This window comes from Coptis chinensis, chromosome 5 (assembly GCF_015680905.1).
Source record: "Coptis chinensis isolate HL-2020 chromosome 5, ASM1568090v1, whole genome shotgun sequence".
Classification (NCBI taxonomy): domain Eukaryota; kingdom Viridiplantae; phylum Streptophyta; class Magnoliopsida; order Ranunculales; family Ranunculaceae; genus Coptis; species Coptis chinensis.
In genome coordinates, this window is record NC_141460.1 from 45588122 (window position 1) to 45610413 (window position 22292).

General features: G+C 39.7%; 1 protein-coding gene across 1 annotated transcript in view; it reads left to right on the plus strand.

The window, feature by feature from the left end:
• The window catches only part of LOC147497652 (monofunctional riboflavin biosynthesis protein RIBA 3, chloroplastic-like), a 116941-nt gene that overhangs the window by 54479 nt on the left and 40170 nt on the right, over positions 1-22292 (plus strand). Inside the window, 1 exon segment of the mRNA XM_086562956.1 lies at positions 6975-6996. Within this exon segment, the coding sequence (XP_086419082.1) occupies positions 6975-6996 (22 nt within the window).

Genomic DNA, 22292 nt, shown 5'->3' on the forward strand with positions numbered 1-22292 from the left:
ATGCCAGACGAGGAATCGACGGAAGCCACGGCTGATGTCCTTCCAACTCCTACCTCGCAACCTATAACGAACGAAGTTGTTCCTTCCAAATCTACACCCACGTCCCTAGGGAAAGACGCCATTGATCCTTATGCGCGATTCCGCCCAAAAGCTCCGTTCCCTGCCCGTTTGGTAAAGAACAAATGTGACGAACATTTCGATAAGATTATGTGAAACCTTCAAAAATTTGACCATAAACTTACCTTTCCTAGATGCGCTTAAGTATTTTCCCAAGCATGCCAAGTTTTTGAAGGATATGTGCAACACCAAACGACGTATGAATGTTCCTCAACAAGCGTTCCACACTGAGCAGTTTCCCTCGATTACCACTACCAATGGTGTGGTTAAATACAAAGACCCAGGTCGACCAACTGTACCATGCACGTTGGGCGACAAGTATACCGCTACCGCACTTTTAGACCTAGGTGCCAGTGTTAACCTACTTCCCTACTACTTATTTAAGCAGTTAGGTCTTCATAAATTAAAACCTACCAATATGACTCTGCAACTCGCGGATCGCTCCATCAAGTACCCATAGGGCATAGTAGAGAACGTAATAGTCAAGGTCCAAGATTTTTACTACCCAGTTGATTTTGTCATTCTAGATACTGAAGTGGCTTGTGACTCCATTCCTATCATCTTGGGACGTCCTTTTCTTGCAATTGCTAACGCTCTCATAAATTGTCGGGACGGTTCAATGACATTGTCTTTCGGGAACCTTTATGTCGAACTCAACGTGTTCAAATTTATGAAACAATTTCCCGATCCTATAATGGAGGGTGAGATTAGCTTGGTTGATAGTCTGGAACATGATTATTTCACAAACTCTTTTCCCCCAGACGAGATACACTAATTTCTTTCTTTTGATAATCCTGAGTTTGATGATGACTCGTACATAAAGGATGTCCACGCATTATTAGAGTCGGTACCACTATTTGACCCTACTGCTGTGTTGCTAACTGATTCAGAAGAATCGGACTCGCTCTTTTCCATTGAAGAGATGATCTCTCACGAGTCCTTGATTCCCAATCCTCCAACTCCGGATTTAAAATCTCTACCCTCTGATTTGAAGTACGTGCATCTCGATCCCGATGGTAGTCACCCTATAATAATTTCTTCTCAATTGACTACTGACGAAGAAGCACGTTTGATTCGTGTCATTCGGGAACACCGCTCTGCTATCGGATGGTCCTTAGATGATATCAAGGGAATAGACCCTAGCTTATGCACGCATTGCATACATCTCGATGACGGCACAAAGACATCGCGAGAACGGCAATGCCGCCTTAATCCCGCCATGAAGGAAGTGGTGAGAGAGGAAGTTTTACGTTTACTTGATACGGGTATCATATACCCTATCTCTGATAGTGACTGGGTTAGTCCTGTCCATGTTGTTCCCAAAAAGTCCGACATTCAAGTTGTACAAAATGGAAATGGTGAATGCATCTCCGCTCGCATTCCATTAAAATAGAGAATTTGCATTGACTATCGCAAACTTAATGCCAGAACACGTAAAGATCACTTCCCTCTCCCATTCATTGACTAGATGCTAGAACGTTTAGTTGGTCATGCTTACTACTATTTTCTTGACGGCTATTCCGGCTACTTCCAAATTGTCATCGATCCCGCCGATCAAGAAAAGACAACTTTCACATGTCCCTTTGGAACCTTTGCATACAGACGAATGCCTTTTGGTTTTTGTAATGCCCCAGGCACCTTCCAACGCTGCATGCTTCACATTTTCAGTGATATGGTGGAACGTTATATGGAAGTCTTCATGGATGACTTTTCCATTTACGGAAGTTCCTTTGACGACTGCCTATCCAACCTTTCTAAAGTATTAACGCGTTGCGAAGAGAAAAATCTGGTACTCAACTGGGAGAAGTGTCATTTCATGGTTACCAAAGGACTTGTTCTAGGTCATATTGTTTCGAAGAGCGGGATAGAGGTTGATAAAGCTAAAATTGTTAAAATTAAATTCGCTACCTTTCCCAATGCTGATTAAATTCATATATCGTGCCTTTTAGGTCACTGGGGTTTTACAAAAGTTTCATTCAGGATTTTTCTAAAGTTGCGCGACCCTTGACCAATCTCCTGCTTAAAGATGCGGTATTCGACTTCAATTTCAATTGCAAGCAAGCTTTCGATACTCTAAAAACCGCTCTGACTACCGCCCCTATCATTCAACCCCCTGATTGGTCTCAACCATTCGAACTGATGTGTGACGCTAGCGACTTTGCTATTGGCACCGTACTAGGCCAACGACATGATGACAAACCCATTGTCATTTACTACACTAGTAAAACTCTTAATGACGCTCAACGTAATTACACAACAACTGAGAAAGAGTTCCTAGCTGTTGTCTATGCTTTGGATAAGTTTCACCCTTACCTAGTTAGAACATCCACCATCGTATATACTGACCATGCCACACTTCGGTACTTACTTGCGAAAAAGGATGCAAAACAACGATTGTTCCGCTGGATCCTTCTCTTGCAAGAATTCACCCTGGAAATCAAAGACAAGAAAGGAACAGAAAATGTCGTGGCCGACCATTTATCAAGGTTGGTTGGTGACATTGATAGTGACTCTGAAGCCATCTGCGATTCCTTCCCAAACAAATATTTGTACTCTATCTTCTCCTTTCCATGGTACGCGGATATCGTTAACTGCCTAGTTACTGAGGAAGTGCCTTCCTCTTGGTCACGTCATGATTGTAAAAAGTTCTTATTCACTGTAAAATATTATTTCTGGGATGACCCCTACCTCTTTAAGTATTGTTCCGACCAACTCATTCGTCGCTGCATTCCCGACTGGGAGCACACCAACGTATTATCCTTTTGCCATAAACAATCTTGCGGAGGTCATTTCAGTGGAAAGAAAACTGCGGCCAAGGTGTTACAATGTGGGTTTTACTGGCCTACCCTTTTTCGCGATGCACATGAACATTGCATAGCTTGCATTCGTTGTCAGCACCTAGGTCGAATTACCAAACGCAATATGATGCCCCTTAATCCTATCTTAATTGTGGAAATTTTTTATGTTTGAGGCATTGATTTTATGGGACATTTCCCTATTTCTCAAGGTTTTCTCTGCATTCTAGTCGCTGTAGACTATGTGTCCAAATGGATTGAGGCACTCGCATATCGTTCAAATGACCATAAGACTGTCATGAAATTTGTAAAAGAAAACATTTTCTCTCATTTTGGTGTCCCCAAAGCTATCATCAATGATGGGGGTACACATTTTTGTAATAAATTTTTTGGGTTTTTAATGAAAAAGTATGGAGTTACTCACAAAGTTGCTACTCCATATCACCCACAAATGAGTGGCCAAGTGGAAGTCTCTAACATAGAGATAAAGTCCATTCTGGAGAAAACTGTCAATCCATCAAGAAAGGACTGGTCTCTCCGCTTATCGGATGCCTTGTGGGCATACCGAACAAATTTAAGACACCTATAGGGATGTCTCCTTACCGTATTGTTTTTGGAAAACCTTGTCATTTGCCAGTTGAACTTGAGGATCGTGCCCTTTGGGCCATCAAAATCCTCAATTACAATATCATCGAGGTAGGCGAGAAGCGAAAACTGCAATTAAATGAGCTTGAGGAGATTCGGAGTGATGCTTATGATCTCTCGAAATCCTACAAAGCTAATATGAAAAGAGTGCACGACAAGCACATTTTGCGTAAGGATTTCAAAATTGGCCAAAAAGTTTTACTGTACAACTCCAGATTACACATTTTTCCTGGTAAATTGAAAACACGATGGTCTGGTCCTTTCATTGTGTTAGCTGTGACCCATTATGGGGCAATCTCTTTGCTTAATCCACAAAATAACAGCGAATTTCAAGTAAATGGGCAACGCCTCAAACATTACCAAGAATTACGCTCCCCAGATGTTGAACAGACTCTTCTTCAGGATCCGGTCTACATTGACTAGATGATTCATTTGGCGTACTCAATCTTGTTTCTATATAGGGTACGCCATTTTGGTAGCCGGGCCATCTTCTATTTTATGATCTCAAAAGTTCTTTGAAGTGTGTGGTTGCAAGCGTCGGAACCTTAGTCCACGGAAACTCTATTTCAGAATTGAGTATAAATGTCTTCTGCAACTTGAGCAAACGTGCCTGTCGGTAAACGATGGGTACCTAAAATTTCACCTCCTTCCTTCTCTTCCCTTTTCTCCTCTCTACCTTGCGAACTTTAGCTAATCATTTGGTGTAAGTCTCACTCATCACGAATAGGGAATGGTGGTAGTACTTTTGCTCGTAAACGACATGCGTGAAGGATGGGCTGGTGTATGCATTGTCAAACACCCTTCTGTCTAGGTCTTGACTTCCTATCCGATACTAGCCAGTTTAAGGTATACTTTTGTCTGACACCAGCTGCGCAGGATAATTTTTGTCGCCGCGCCGTTTCTCCCACGGGTTGGAAAACGTCTTGAGAATCTGACATTAAAAGACTCACAATGTCTTGAGAATCTGACTTTAAAAGACTCGATTGGTCTTGAGGATCTGACATTAAAAGACTCACCTTGTAGATATGTTTATATTATGCCTTTTCTCTATGCATTAAGTTTTGCACATGAGATTCGTGTTCAACCTCAGATGTCGCATACTTAGAACACAAATGGGCAATGGAGTCCACCAGACCAACCCTAGAATTGGATACTTTGAGTTCCCTTTAGGGCGGTTTGAGGATAGCCGTATGTAATAAGGGCAATATTATTAGACCGTAGCGCGCACGGTCCAGGATGGTACCGTCCTGCCCCTAACCCCATAATACATAGAGGTAAAGCCACAGTCTGGCTGGATTGGGTTCACTCCAAAGCCGACATGACAGTTGCCTATGAATTTAGATGTTGACTCTTCTGGACATCTAGTGTTTTCCACGTAATCTCCCTTGTATATAAATAAAACACCCTCCTTTTCAAAAACTCTTGTGACCTTTGAGAATGACTCATACAATTGGATAGCATTTTTCATCCCGATCATTTCGATATCTCATTCATCCAATTCGGAGTCCAAACGAGTCGTGGGTAAGTATTTAGATTTTTTAGGCTTAAATCGGGCTTTAGGCTTGATTTGGGCTTGGGAATTTTTTTGGCCCAACCAAAATATCGAAATCTCGGGCCCTTTAAACCCGACAAACCCGACCACACGCGTCACCATCACACATTTCGTCTTCCCAAATTTCCAGATCTTGTTCCCTCTCGATTAAGTCTCGCACGAAACAGGCCCACGTTATATCCAGGTCTCGCGCGAGACTCCTACAACTCCGACCCCAATTCCCTTCCGTCAGCAAGTCCCATTTCCCCCCCTCATCATAAATCAATAGCCAGCCTCTCCCTAAGACCAGTGATGGCCGGAAACAGGCGAATTTGTGTGGAGAAATTTTTTGGAAATTTATTCAAAAATGGGATGTTTGCTCCATTCTTTGATAATGAAATTCATTCTAGAGGATGGGAGTACTTGTTATATGCTAATGGCGGGCTTTATTCTAAGGATTTGGTGATGAAATTCTACGACAATGGGAGCTTTAATGGCGACCATTTTTGGGTTACCGTCGAGGGTGTGTGCCACGAAGTCACACATGTTTTGATCTCTGAGATCACGGGCATTCCTCTGGTCGACCATGTGCTGACTCAGCAGCAGTCCGTGTACCCACGGACTTACGACCTAATGCTCGACACGCTAATTGAGGGAGAGTACAACATAGATGGGAAAATGCGCGTATCGGCTTTTCGGTCGCGACGGAACCGGTGGGCCGTGACTCAATGGCTGGGGCCGAGCGTCATTGGCACCTCGAAGCCCTCAGACATCAACAAGACCTTCCTCCACCTTCTCTGGATCCTCCAGGAGCGAAAGGGTAACTTTTGCATCGTTACCTTTCTTTTTGATATTATTACACATGCCACTCTTAGGTCAGCCCCTCTTGCCGTTCTTGTAACGCAAGTTATGATTAATTTGGGTTTTCTGTCCGCCACCCCGCTACTCCCTATACCACAATATGAGAATATGCTTGTCTTCAAGAAATGCATATTGGCCCCTTGGGAACCCACAACACCAATGGCTGCTGAGCACGCTAACGTAGGCTTATCTCACCCACCCTACTTTGATGAGACTGCCATGAGTAAGATGACCCAACCCATAGATGCCTTACGTGCTGTGAACAGTGGTTTGAGAGACATGTACACTCGCCAGGTATCGATGAAACATACCTTGGGCGAGTTAAGGACAGATATGACCACTAGCCACGAGTCGATGACAGACAGCATGGGCGAATTCCAGCAGGAAATGCGAGCTTCCATGACTGCATTTTAGGACCATATGCTTACTCACCAGAACCAGTTCTAGCGAATGTTCATGGCGAGCCAGCAATAGTTTCAGGCTCAGGTGATGGATTAGCCTCCACGGGAGCTCGTACTGCACGACGTCGCGGGATTCTTGGTTATTCTTCTGCAGCCCCCGAGGATTCTTCTGCAGCCCCTGAGGACCACCAGTAGCCAGTTTATTTTTCCAGTGTTGTATAATATTTATGTCAGATATTTGATTTACGTGTTTGCATTTCCAGCTTAATAGTAGGTTATTTCCTAAAAATTTCTGCCTTGATATATTTGTTATATCTAATATTATAGTTTATAGGTAGGAACATAAATAATAATAATTTATATAGATATATATATATATATATATATATATATTTTAGATGTCACACTTAACATCAAATTTTACCGTAAACTAACGTTTTACAAAACGGTCAAAAAACGGTCATGAAAACGCACTAAAAACGGTCAGAAAACGGTCATGAAATCGCATCTAAAAACGGTCAAAAAACGGCAATTTTCTTTCTATAAATAAGTTCAACACTTCCTTCACATTCACTCATTTCATATTCTTCCCCCTACACTTCTTATTCTAAAAATCGTTTTTAGTCCGCTCCAAATTTCAAGCTTCGTGGATGCACTAGAAAAGTTTGAGCAGCGGCAAATTGAATATGCTACTCAAGTCTTCATGCTCGTTTGTTTTATTATAGTAATGTTGTTAATGTGGCATATAATTCTATCTAATATTTAGGTTTGTATTTTATTCCCCGTATCATTATGTTGTGTTTCCACACCTCTGTACGTTCTTACATCTTATTGTGATATTATATCTACATTTTCCTTGTCCTTCTACTTATGAAATTTACGTAAAAAAAAAAAAAAAAAAAAAGGAGACACTCCTTGTCACATGACTCATTCTTCTCATCCACACTACATCCACTTTTGCGCCATATCTTAGAAGATACACGTGGTCTAACTACCCTGTGACACCTCGATCCGTATCTTTTACATTTTCGGATTGGTGCCTATTTATATAACAAGGATAGACACCTCAAAAATCTAACTTCCTTTTTTCACAAAATTTTCTTCACCACTCCATCTTTAATGGCCCTCACTCGAAGTTTCGTGCCCGAGCAAAATTTTATGGAAAATTTCCAAAATGGTCTTTTTCATCCCTTTTTTGACACAGAAATATTACGCGCGTTGAGGATGGTACCCTCTTTTACATCATAAGCAGGCATTTTATTCCAGAGAATTGGTCTTGTTGTTCTATAAAAGCGGTTATTTCCAAAACGGGCAATTCTTTGTCCGTGCAAACGGATGCGAGCGTGAATTGACTATGGAAATCATCTCTGAGGTACTTAAAATTCCCATTACAAACCAAGGGGTACACCTTCAGGATTCACCTTTTCGACAATATCGCATCATCGATGTTTGCAACTATCCTTTGGCCGAATACAACCGGAAAAACCGTATTGTTTATCAGCGATCTTTGCAAAAGAACCAATTATCTGTGATCCAATGGGTAGCTCATAATGTTCTCGGCACGTCTAAGACTTCCGAAATAACAAAACCCCTCCTCCATCTACTCTGGGTCTTGCAGAGTAACTGCAATGATTTTTGCATTATTAAATTTCTCTGGAATGCGATCGCACGTGCCAGGAAAAAGGCAGCTCCTTTGCCAACCATTGTGACACTTATCATGATACGTTGGGGTTTTTTTTAGTTCTTCTCCTAATACACCTCTCAGAATAGCTAACATTCTGACCATTCACTCAGTTTATAGGAACGGATTCTGGAATCCCGACGTTGCAAAGAACCATGTCGGTGAAGAAACCGACGAAGATTGTTCCGTTGACAACGTCTTCACTGAAAATGCATTATGCAACGTATTTAATCCCATGGAAGGCCTTCGTTTAATTCAACAAGGACTGATGACATTATTCAAACGTCAGAACATTATCATCACTAGTCTTCTTGAATTTCAGGACCTGCGGACAATACAAGAAGAGGAACAAGCACAATTCTTGCATAGCCACAACCAGTTCTTGGCAAATCACACTCTCATAATGGAGAACCACACCGAGATTTACCAGACACAGAGCAAAATGTTGCAACGGGCAGTTGCACGGATTGATGGCATAGAAAATCTTATAAATGAATTCCTCTCACAAAAGGATCCTCGCCGTTACTTGGGAGCATGACACCATTTAAATTTTGCAATTTTATGTTCTTTGTCATTTTCTTTTTAGTTTTTAAATATAGTGAAATTTTCCTATGATAATTTGTTTTTACTTAATCATTCTCATCATATTCTAATATTTGTTTATATTTGTCTACAGGTGGCATCTTTCTTTGTACGTCTTCTACAATGGCATCTCCAAAGATGATTCCAGAACAATCCTTCCATTCGTTTATGAATTCTCCTGCGTATGGACATCTCTTCAGAGATTTCATCACACGAGTTGGCTAGAACTCCCTTATTCTACACCCGGAGCAGACATACTCCCCAGGTTTGGCCACTTACTTTTACGATCATATGGAGGATCTACCTGCTGTACAGGGTTTCCCTTTGAACGGATTTACAATCCGTATTGGTAACATCCGACACCCTTTTTACGAGCAAATAGTTGCTATGGCATTAGACCTTCCTCCTCTTCAGCCAAACATCCCCGTTTAATACATGATACAAAACAATTTTAATGACCATTCTTGGGAAGATTTCGCCGCCCGTTATGGCGATGGCCTTGCCCAAGTTATTGAACGTGCAGAAGCTGGCCAATGGCCATACATCACTATTCCACTAGCTAGTATGACCATGAATGTTGGGACTGCCATGTTATTTATTCTTCTGAACATCATGGGGGATTGGCATTTCTCCACTGCCTCAAAATTAGCTTGTAAGACGTTCCATTCCCTGGCCCAGCAACATACAACCTTCGATATCACAGACCTAGTAATTGAGAACCTTAAGAGGGCTCGATCTTTTTGGCAGGACTATATCACCTTGCCAGTTACAGCATGCAGGATAGTGAGGATGTACTTCCCACAATTTGCAGCCACCTTTCAGGACTGGGTAAAGGTCGACTATATGTGTCCAACAAACAAGATAATTCGTTCTTTGCGATTTCGGACATGGCGACGCCCTACAAGGTATCTAAAGAAAGTTCATTCTTTCCCTAATGATGATAAAATGATAGCTCATCTGGACACTACAAAGAAAAGGAAGTGGAGCAAAGTCTGGAAAGCTATGATAGATTGGCGTGATGCAAAGGAATGGCATTTCTACAGAGACAAAGCAAGGATGGACGATCCCCCAGTTCAAGGTTGGGGCAATGTGAGTTGATGCATGTACATATTTGTTTTAAGTTTTGATGTGAAATAAATAAATAACCTAACAGTGTGCCTATCTAACAGTGTGCTTTTACTTTTATGATGTATAATATATAGTGTGTTACAATAAATTTCTGTGGAAGATGTCATCTATATGTTTGCTCAAAGCCTCTCAGGTATATTCTTTCTTCCTCTTGACACTTTGAGGACACAGCGTCCATCTGTTTGGGGGTGGTGAGAACCTTTCGCAAAAATTAAGCATGCATAGTTTATATAGTTTTACTTTATGTCTAAAATAAACGTATTTAGTGAGAAATTCTTGTTTCCTTTTCTGTGATGAAAAATATTTAGAAATCTCACCCTAGCATCAGAACTAGGACTTGTTCTTAGAAACTTAATTTAATACGTATGCAATAGTTTTTACATCTTTTCATAAGCATTCATGCACTGACTATCATTAAATGTACACAGCAGTAAGTTTCTGGGACCCATGGTTAGACAATTTAGTTTCCATATCCTGTAAGAATCTAACAAAAAGCCTCAAAATGTGTGATATGTGAGTAATGACACAAAGGAGTAGTTCTTCTGAATAGAGAAGTTCACACGTCTACTTACTTGATCACTACCCAAATCCTAGGCGAGAATTTAGGCCTTCTTTGGATTGATATAGCCAAAAATTCACACCTGTAAATTTTTTTTACCTCCAGTCACCCCAATGAACCTTTCATTAACCCTTTCTATTTCACCAAAAATTCATTACCCATCTATTAACCACAAATAAATAAGCCCACCTAGATGATGAGTATAGGAAATAGGAGGAAGTGCAGAAAAATGAAGAGAAAAACTTGTCACAAATCAAAATCAGTTACCTGCTTAAGAAGAAAGGAAAAAGAAAAATAGAAATATGTTTCCAAAAATCAAAAGAATTATCAAAGTTAGAATCCCCCCCCCAAATGAAATCAAAAGGGAATACAAAAGCTTGAAAAAGCCAAGTATGGAAACCCATGTTAGAAGCAGGAAAGAAATTAAGGATTTCTCTAGTATAAATATCTCGAAGACCTTATTCTCTCATACTTATCATTTTTGAATTTTCCATTCCATTTTCTTCTACACTACCACCTAAGCCCCATAACACCTAATAAAGACCTCTAGCTCAATTAGGAGTAGGATAGTGTGATAATAAGTAGTAGTTATGACTTCTCGACCTCGGCTCCTCTGACTGTCATTGAGTATGTGAGGAAACGTATGCCCACTGCACATTGGAGTTAGCAAAACTTGAGTAGAAAAATAAGAGAGAAATTATGTTTCGACACATACCTGTGAGAACCTACTTAAGGACGCTATCCAAAGGATCCAGAAACGGCCCTGCTCGTACATTTCATTATAAGATCACTGCATGCATGCTCATACGTAGATGTTTTGAATATTGTATGTATATTAACTTGAATTTCGAAAGAATTAAATCCTTGTTTCCCCCGTTAGTGAGATGTCTAGATACCTGAGATTAATTAAGGAAACAAGCCTTTGTTACTGAGTCGTTGTAGTATAAACGAAGTTTGTGAGTATCTTCTTTAGAAAAATCTCTCGAGGCTATAACTCGTCCACTAGGGAATTCCTAGTGGTTCAAGGCCTTGTTGCATACGGTCAATGCAACCGCACTCTGCGAAATGAGATTTAGCTTAGGACAACACATTTTTTTACCACTTATCATTTTTAATGTCTCTTATTTGCTTGAGGACAAGAAAAATGTTGTTTGGGGGTGGTGTGATAAGCACCCAAAACTGTAATATTAAACCTCGAGAGACATAACATTTTGGTCGATTATGTGTTTAATAATCATGTAATAATTATATTTTCGTACTTTTGCAGGTTTCCGCAGTTAACATGAATATAATGATAAAACATGCATCGAAGTACGAGAATACCGAAATATTTGAAGTTTCCCACTCAACCCCAGTGAAGCCCAACAAAGCCTAACTAGAGCCGAGGTTTCCAAAAGAACAAAACCAGTGCAGAATGGGTCCATATATAAAGAAGCAGCAAACTTCCGAAGCTCAAATTTGATAAATTTGGATGCCGACGTTGGCTAGTGAAATTGCCATAGCGACCCGAGCGACGAACTCTATGCAAAGACAGAAAGTTGTAAAAATGCCAAAATCGGCGCCACCACTGGACACACTAAGTGGACCCACTTTGCGGGTCCAAAGGCATAACGAGTCAGCATAGGCAGGTGGCAAGTAATGGTCACAAATTTGTGCCACCCTGCAATGGGAAAGACACGTACCAATTCAATGTTTGAATTGAATTGGGCTAAAAGACAAAACCAAAACATAAAAGGACAAAACAAATGATAATAAAATAAAACTTTATAAAAACGAAGTTTTGATCTTAACAAACTAAATTGGGCAAAAAAACAAAACCTGATTAAATGTTGGGATTTCACGTGAAGGGTCCCCATCATATATATATGTGAGGGGGGTCTTCATTATTCGGCCTTCAGCATTTTCATGTTTTAGCCTCCGCTTAGCAGATAGTTATTTTTCATTTCAGCACTTAAATTCTGTCCTTCTCATTTCAGGAACTCAAATACTGTAAATCATTTTACCCTTAATAATAGTAATTTCTTTTCTAGTTTAATTCCTATCCTGCATTTATTTATTTAATGTATACAGCAAGTTTAATTATTCCTTCAATGCCTATGAGCTAATCCCCCCCCCCTCAGGGGGAGGGTTATGCTGCTCGTGTGAGAATCCAGATTGACTCTTTAATATTCTAGAATCACTGCTTAGGAATTAGGCATAGATTAGACATCCGGTCCCAAAATGACTGAGATTGTACAAATTTGGAGTGCTGATGCTCCAGAACAGTCTCGTGCGCTACCCAAAATGTCTCGCGTGCGACTCCATGGTGTCAGACAGCTCTTCAATTTGTCCAGCTGATGTGGAATCGAGCCAGGAGCTGAAATGATATTCTAGAGATGAAATATTAGTTTAACTCCTTATTCTAGTGCGATACGGCTCAGAGATGTGGGCATTCGCTAGGGATCAATACTCAACGTCGTCTAAAAAACGAGACGGATTAGAGCTGTAGTGATGTGATAATATAAACTGTTGAAAAATGATTCTTGCATAAGTATGATTAACCCTCTCCCTGTTTCTCTATCTTTGTTTATCTACATCAAAATCACCGTAGTAATTTACATTATTTGCATTACCGTTAATTTAATTAAACTAACAAAAAGACCTAAAATCCTACTCACCAAAAGTTGTAATTCTAGTTGTGAACCCTTTCTGAGCCCTAAGGTTTGGACGATCCCTTACTCGACCTATTCTACGAAACCAACGTGAGTAAGGTAACTTGACTAAAACGGACGACTATACGGACTTTGGACTTTGGACTTTGGTCTTCGGACTTCGGACTTCGGACTGTGGATCTCGGACTTAAGTAATAAGTATAAAATCAATATACGTGAAATCAGCATTTTATTAGGGTATAAAGAATACTTTTGCAATAACGATGGATCTCCCACTCGCAAAATCCAAACTACAAGTGTTTGTGCCCAAAACATCAGCTACACTTTGGTTTTCCATGTGGACTCTCCGAGTTCCTTGTGAAAGTTTCTGAAAATCTTCAAACATGGACCTATCCCGGCTTATGTGGTTTGTCGCTGCTGAATCTACAATCCAATATTATGATGAATCAGACAGCATGACAGTACTTAACACATTTACAGTACTTAAAGTAAAACTTACCTCAGGAGAAGGACATTCCCTAGCATAGTATCCCATCTGATGACAATGGAAGCATTCAACACTAGTCATGTCTATTGACTTCCTAGGTTTCTTTTGCTGTGGGTCAGGCTTGGCCTTTTCCTTGCCTTTCCCTTTTCCACTTTTCTTGTTCCAAGGAGCTTTCCTCTTTTTGGAGTTGACAACATTTGCTTTAGTTTGAACAACAGGCTTTTCATTGAGAAGCCTTTGTTCCTCAAGTTCACATTTCCTTTAATTTGCACTTGTGCAAAGTTTGTGATACTGTCGTCATGTGTCAAGATAAGACGAAATTGTTCCCAAGTTTTAGGTAAAGACCTAATGACAGCTTGAATTTGCTGTTTATTTGACAGGACCTGTCCTGCTTGGGCTAACTCAGCAACCATGTTCCTCATCACCATGCAATGTTGTGTCATAGAGGTATGACGCAACTTGATAAATTTGTCAAAGTTCATTTGTAGCCTCCTCAGCTGTGTAGTAGTTGTACCCCCAAGGTCTGCCTTTGCTGCTTCTCATAGCTCTTTAGCGGATCCAAGGCCATCATACCACATCATGAAGTCATTCCTCATGGTGCCAAGTATGGCAATTCAGGCAACATTGTCTCTGCTTGTATACTCATTGTACTTCCTAAGTGCAGCAGTATAAGCAGGTTGTGTTAAACCTTCGGCGGTAGGTTCTGTTTCTGTCTCAGTTATTACGTCAATGACCTTCCTATCTGCCAGAATTAGCATAACTTTCCTAGACCAAAGTTCGTAATTCTTATCGTTTAACAAGTCCTTTTCAGGTAGCATGGTAAACGGGGATTTTCCATCGGGTGCCATTCTATCAAGTTTGAATTCCAAAAAAAATAAGATACAGACGAAGAAGAATCATCTCTTAAAATAAATCTAAGTAATCCACATTTTTACATATGAGATGATCATGATAATCTACTAGCATGATTCTATCCATTAAATAAAATCAATGCATTTGACTATCAATAACATAGAATATGCAAAAAACCTACTACTTAAATCTCCATTTAATAAAATTGTTTCGACAAAAAGGAGTTTTCTATCTTTCAAAAACAATGTGGAACTAAAAAGAGCCTGTCAACCATGAATATAGAAACGTCCTGGGTGCCTAGGGGGGTCATCTTCATTCTCACAGTCACTATCAACTATTTGAAAAATACTAGCCACTTCCTCTTTTTCCCTGTGAGGTGGGAAAATAAACCTTGATGACAAATCATATGGATTTGGTTCCTTAGCATCGTCCCATAACCGATGTAGGAGAGATTTAAGTGGTTGAGCCTCATTCCTATCCTTAATAGGACTGGGGCTCTTTGGTGTATATTCTAGTGATGGTGGCTCTATCTTTATCCTATCAGATTTCAAGACAGTACACTTCAAAGCTCTCCTATATTGCTTTGCAGTCATGCGTTTCTTGGAAGCCCGTTTCCCAAGATTTGGTTCAGTTTTCCTACAAGTCTCGGGTCTATGCAACTTAGGCATTGTGCCTTAGTTTTCATATGACCGTTGATAGAAAACAAACAATTTTATTTACATGCAATAGTAAAAATCTATATTTAAAAAATTACTGCATGGTAAAAATAAACATCCTAATGTCAATTTTTAATCGTTAAAAAATACATGTGAAAAATTCTAAAATTTCTAGAGAAATAATCTCAGAAAATAAATTTCCATGTAAAAATTTCTAAGGAAAAAAAAATCCTAGAAAAAAAATTTCCACTAAAATTTTAATTAAAAATAGCCAAATTATTTCCCATAAATAATTTATTTTGCCAAAAAAAAATTTAAGCAATTTCTAATTAATTTTAAACAACCTGATTATTTAAAAATTAATTAAAAGATTTTGAAAAAAAATGCAGTTTTTCAAAAAAAATTAGTAGATCACAAGATCAAAACTACAAACAAAAGCATGCAAACCATGGAAAACCTGGCTCGATGCCAATGTAGGGTTTTTACCGATATCTCATGCATGATTCCTATGATATGTACAATTACGCTATATCACATGCATAAAGTAGTGCAGCGGAAACAGAAGATCGTACCTTGGTCACAACTTTCAATTCGAAGTTCCAAGCTTTGATATACCGGAGAAGATGATGTTCTTGGCACACTCAAGATCTTCTTCTTCTCAACTTTGCTAGAGTCAAGTTCCAACCACGAACGGGAAGCAACCTTTGTTCACGAACCAAGAACCAAGAACTAACAATGGCTAGCAATGGAGGTTACAACCTATGGAATCTCCACGAAAAACTAGCTTCTTCTTTAGAAAATGTTGTAGGCCACCATTAAAGGGAGAGAGAGATTTGCTCGTTTTTGGGATGATCAATATATGAGGGGGGGGGGGTCTATTTATAAAGCTCTCCCACCTCCTCAAATTCGGCAAGGATAGAGTCCCATACTTATCCAAAATCGGCTAAGGATAGAGTCCTATACTCATCTAATATCGGCTAGGATAGAGTTCTACACTCATCTCAACACCTGGTGATTATCCTTAGCCCGGTGGTATGGCACCCAATGGAAAATCTCCATTTACCATGCTACCTGAAAAGGACTTGTTAAACGATAAGAATTACGAACTTTGGTCTAGGAAAGTTAGGCTAATTCTGGCAGATAGGAAGGTCATTGACATAATAACTGAGACAGAAGCAGAACCTACCGCCGAAGGATTAGCACAAGCTGCTTATATTGCTGAACTTAGGAAGTATAATGAGTATACAAGCAGAGACAATGTTGCCCGAATTGCCATATTTGGCACCATGAGGAATGACTTCATGATGCAGTATGATGGCCTTGGATCGGCTAAAGAGCTATGAGAAGCAGTAAAGGCGGACCTTGGGGCTACGACTACTGCAGAGCTGAGGAGGCTACAAATGAGCTTTGACAAATTTATCAAGTTGCCTCATACCTCTATGACACAACATTGCACGGTGATGAGGAACATGGTTGCTGAGTTAGCCCAAGTAGGACAGGTCCTGTCAAATGAACATCAAATTCAAGTTGTTATTAGATCTTTACCTAAAACTTGGGAACAATTTCGTCTTATCTTGATGCATGACGACAGTATCACAAACTTTGCACTGGTGCAAAGGAAATGTGAGCTTGAGGAACAAAGGCTTCTCAATGAAAAGCCTGTTGTTCAAACTGAAGCAAATGTTGTCAACTCCAAAAAGAGGAAGGCTCCTTGGAACAAGAAAAGTGGAAAAGGCCAAGCCTGACCCAAAGCAAAAGAAACCTAGGAAGTCGATAGATATGACTAGTGTTGATTGCTTCCGTTGTCATTAGATGGGACACTATGCTAGGGCATGTCCTTCTCCTGAGGTAAGTTTTACTTTAAGTACTGTAAATGTGTTAAGTACTATCATGCTGTCTGATTCATCACAATATTGGATTGTAGATTCAGCAGCGACAGACCACATAAGCCGAGATAGGTCCCTGTTTGAAGATTTCCAGAAACTTCCACAAGGAACTCGGAGAGTCCACATGGGAAACCAAAGTGTAGCTGATGTTTTGGGCACAGGCACTTGTAGGTTGGATTTTGTGAGTGGGAAATCCATCCTTATTGCAGAAGTACTCTTTGTACCCTCAATTAGGAGAAATCTTTTATTAGTTTTGAAATTACTTCAAGAATCCTATGTGTTTAATTTTTTTCTAGAACTCGCTTAAGATATCTTTGAATAACAGTTTGATAGGTCATGCTTATTTAATGGATTCTTTTATGATATTACACTTAGCACAAACTGAAGTTTTTATGTCTAAAATGGTTGGTTGCCAATTGTGGCATGCTAGACTAGGACATATTGGACCTGATGGGATAGGATCGCTTAGCAAGGGGAGGGTTGTTAGGTAACTTAACCTCTGTTAAAATGGAAACCTGTGAAAGTTGTCTTGCTGGAAAGGCCACTAAGAAACCTTTTGGGAAAGACCAAAGGGCAACTTATTCTTTACAACTTATTCACTCAGACATCTGTGGACCAATGAATGTAACAGCAAGGCATGGGGCTTTGTATTTCATTACCTTCACAGATAAATATTGATAAGAGCCCAAAACTGTAGTTTTAACCCATTAACAATATTACTTTTAGACCAATTATGTGATTAATAACTAAGAGTTAGTACTGTTATCGTGTTCTTATGTATTTCAGGCATTAGAGTTGAATACGTGCAGAAATGCGTCCCTTTTGTGAGATAAAGAAGCAAAGGTTGGTTGCTAAGAAGTTATATGATTAAAGGCCAAGATTCAAGGAGAAAAAGCCCTTTTAAAGCCCGGTCAAAGCTGAAAAGTCAACGTCAACGCGGGCAGAAATAGCGCACAAAAGTCAGCTGAACTTCTAAAGGCCGTATCTTTGGATTCAGACCTCGGAATTGGGTCTACCTTACTTCAAAACGACCGGCTCGTAAAGGGCTTTCTAATGGTCTAAGCCTTGAGCTAATCAGAGGAGCATAAGTGGACAAAAAAGCTATTGAAGTCATTTCCAACTGAAAACCCCTTTGTGGACTGAAGTAATGAGGTTTTGGGCTCGATTTTCCGGCCCAAAATATGGCTCCTCAACCTATGCACAAATTTATGGATCTTGTCTCCTCCATATCAAGAGACAAAAGCTTATCTCTTAAGTTACTTAGTTTTTAGTTAGCTTTACTTAGTCAGATCCAATAGTTAGTTTTAGATCTAGTTAATTAGCAACAAATTAGTGTTTAGAACAAGATTTAGTTGTTAGAATCAATAATTAGTTTGTATTTCAAGTTTTAGTTTAGATTTAGTTTGTAGCCTCCATTAGAACCTTTCAATAAAAGCTTTAGTTAATTCAATTCAATTCAAGTTATTTTAATCAAGTTTAGTTTAATTTAATTATGTCTTATTATTATTGTTTATTGTTAATGAACTCAATGAAACTAGGATAAAAACTCCATTAGAGGAGTTTTATGAAGTCTATGTGAGGGTTATGATTGTTCTTCTTTAGTTTTCTTATTATCTTATGTGCTTTAAGTTCAAGTTCTATAGTTGTTTAGAGATAGATATTATAGAAGTTGAACTAGAGAAAGGAAACTCCACAAAGAGATTTGTGGAGGAGAATTTCTCTTATGCTAATCATATCTTAGTACAGAGATTGCTAGGATTGGTTATGGATCAATAATAAATTGTGGCTTTTGTTGTTTTACCTTGTGTAGATTAATAAAGGTTAAGATTAAAATATGAAAAACTAGTTAGAATAATCATAGCTTCACATAGATGGATTAATCCTTCCTCTATATTCTTCCAATTCATTAAATTTACCTTTTAATTGCTTAGTTAAATTAGTTTAATTTATAATTAGTTTTAGTTTAAATAAATCACAACACTACTCTCATTGTTCTCACCATTGTTTCCTTGTGTTTGATTAATTAAATTCGTTTAAGTCTAGATAGATTAAGAGTGGAAAGAATCCTGACTCTCTATATTGTATAATGAATTGAGAGTAGGAATATTGATTTAAGCACTTGTTTAGTTGATTGATTATTTGTGTTTAAGCATATATAGTTTTTTTTTAAAATTTTAAGCTGGGGTTAGGCGGACCCCTACCTGCATTAATCAACCAAATCATACATATATGGTACCCGCTGGATCCTCCTCAACAAGCTTATATAATTCTCTATCTAGAGGAGGACCAACATGCAAAATATCCATAACATGGGAACTAGAGAGTCCTGCAAGATGATCTGCGACTTTATTGGTCTCTCGATAAACATGAACAAAATTACAGCTTATAAAATTGGACGACATTTCTAAGATATGTGTTAACACATCAAGACAGTTCCAAGGTGGCTTTGCCAGTTTAGTTATCATTTGGATTGCTAGAAGAGAGTCTGACGCCACATCTACATTCTCAAAGCCCATCTATATACATCTGCCTAGCCCAACCTCAATAGCTTTCAGTTCCTAGAATAGGACTGACCGCTCGCCACCACTAACAAAAAATGCTACCAGAACTTCCCCCTTGCAATTCCTGATTGCTCCACCATGACCTATACCCTCTCCTGTTAATGACCCATCCGTATTCAGCTTAACTCGTTCTTGTTCTGGCGGGATCCATTGGCCATCTTTGTTGTGTCGCTCTTTGGAACTTGACCTGGATGCCGATAGCCTGAGCCAATCTTCTGGTTGTGTCCTCCATTTCCGATACTTGCACCTGAATGTAGGTTTTCATATTTCTTAGGACTCTTCTCAAAACAACTGATGCTGGCCTTCCCTGATTATTAAACCTACGTGCATTTCACTATTTCCAGATTCCATCAACTGCCGCACAAATGTAGCTCTTATATACTTCAGTCACCCAACTCGAGCCCCTGCAGAATCTCAAAATAGACGACCATTCTCTGTTGGAATTCCTGCAATCCGTATCTATACCCAAAATTTGTTTGATTCCATTGATGATCTCGTGAGAATACGTGCAATCAAAGTAGAGGTGATTAGAGAACTCCCTACTTTGCTGACACAAGCAACAAGAGGAGTGAGAGAAAATCTTCTTTTGTACTAACCTGTCTTGGGTAGATAGACTGTTGGAAAATAGTTGCCAACAAGTAAAGGAATGCTGAGGGATTACCAGTCGGCCCCATACTAGTCTCTGCCATTTTACTCTTTCCCTTTGTCTTCTCAAAGCTTGATATGCACTGTTTGAAGTGAAGGACCCACTGTGATGAGGAAGCCACACCACTCGGTCTCTAGCAAGGTGACGATTAATTGGTGTGCGCAGGATATCTTCTCTGAGGTTGTGACACTGCAAATCATTCACTATGTTATTCCACTCTCCATTTGTCACAAGTTCCTTCACTGTCGCATTGAGAGGTAGCTGAATTTCTGCTACTACTTGGGCATTGTTAAGTAATGGGCTACTACTACACCAAATGTCATGCCAGAGTAGCGTATCTTCGCCATTTGAGATCGAGTATCTAATCAGCTCTCTTGCTTCTTTCCGGCACTTCAAGATGTTTCTCCATGACCATGAGCAATCAGCTGGAATCGGCATGGTCCACAAGTATTTACTTCTCATCTGATTCTCCCAAATCCAGTTGACCCAGACACTGCTATCTTTACTTTCTATCTTGAACAACAGCCCATAATGAGCACTCTTATTCCATATTTCCAAATTCATCATGCCTAAACCACCCTCCTCCTTAGTTTTGCATATAGTGCTCAAACTTGCTTGATGCACACATCTCTTAGCTTCTGTCCCACTCCAGAGAAAAGTGGCACATATCTTCTCCACTTGTTTAAGGACCATTAAAGGCAGAATGAAAGTACGAGCCCAATAGATGTTTAAAGAGCTCAAAACCGACAGAATCAATTGTAATCTACCTGCATGGGATAGAAGTTTAGCTTTCCAATCCTTGATTCTACAAGTTATCCTCTCAATCAAAGGTTGACATTCTTTGATACCCAGCCGATTAGCAAAAAGTGGGAGTCCGAGATATCTCACTGGCGGTTTCACAAGTTCTAGCCCCAGTAACTGAGCCAATACTGTTGCTTCTTGTTGCTCCATGGCACCCGTCATGATTGTAGTCTTTTGAGAGTTAATTCTAAGGCCAGTCGCTTCACTAAAGATCTGTAAGCACTCCCTGAGAGCTTCAATTGAGCTTACTTCCACTTTGCAGAAAATAAGGACATCATCCGCGAAGGCCAAATGCGTCAACAAAGTCCTCTTGCATTTGGAATGGTAGCGCATGAGTTTTGAAGCAATACTCTCCCTGATTATAATACCCAGAATTTCTATGACAATCACAAATAGGTATGGGGACATGGGGTCACCCTATCTCAACCCTCTCCCTCCAGCAAAAAACCCTTCAGACGACCCATTCACCAAGACAGAATAGAATGGTGAGCTGATGCACATATGAATCCATCGGCGCATCTTCGGGGGGAATCCAAATCTCTCCAATAAGTAGAGAATTGATTGCCAACTGACCGTATCATATGCCTTCCTGATATCTAGTTTGATAGAACATCTGGGCGTACCATGTTTTCTATTGTACCCTCTCAACACTTCATGCACCATGAGAATGTTGTCTTGTATAGATCTACCTAGAATGAAAGCAGACTGGTTCTCAGGAACAAGGTCAGAAATCACCAATTGCATTCTAGTAGTGATTACTTTGGAAATACACTTGTATATCGTGTTGCACAGTGCAATGGGGCAAAAATCTTCCACTCTTGAAGGGTTACTCACCTTTGGAATGAGGCACAAGAAAGTTGCATTTATACCCCGCGGCATCTTAAAGTTTCTGAAAACATTTTGGACTGCCTTTATGACATCGTCTCCCACTGTTTCCTAGCACTGTTTGAAGAAAAATGGATTAAACCCATCAGGTCCAGGCACTTTGTTATTCTCCATATAAAAAATTACCTTTCTTATCTCCGCACCCATTACCTCGACATCTAGAACATCACACAAAGTCGCTTCAATAGTATTCTGAACTTTCAAGTCCATGAAGAACTCTCTTTCCCTAACTGGTGATGCTGCAGTGCCTAACATCCTGTTGAAGTAATCAACAATGATCCCTGCCACTTCTGCCTGTCCATGGACTGTCTCCTCATTTTCATTGACAATAGTCCATATACCTTTCTTAGCTATTTTTTCCTTCAATGAATTGAAAAAATAGCTTGTGCATCTGTCGCCATCTATCATCCAATTTTCCTCAGATTTCTGGTCCATATCTATCGCTTCTGCTCTAGCAAGATTGATATATTTCTGCATGGCCTCCCTTTCTGCCTCTCCTAACATGGCATCATCAGACTTGTTTTGGAGCAAAACTTGAGCATCTTGGAGGTTTTGCCTTTCTACATT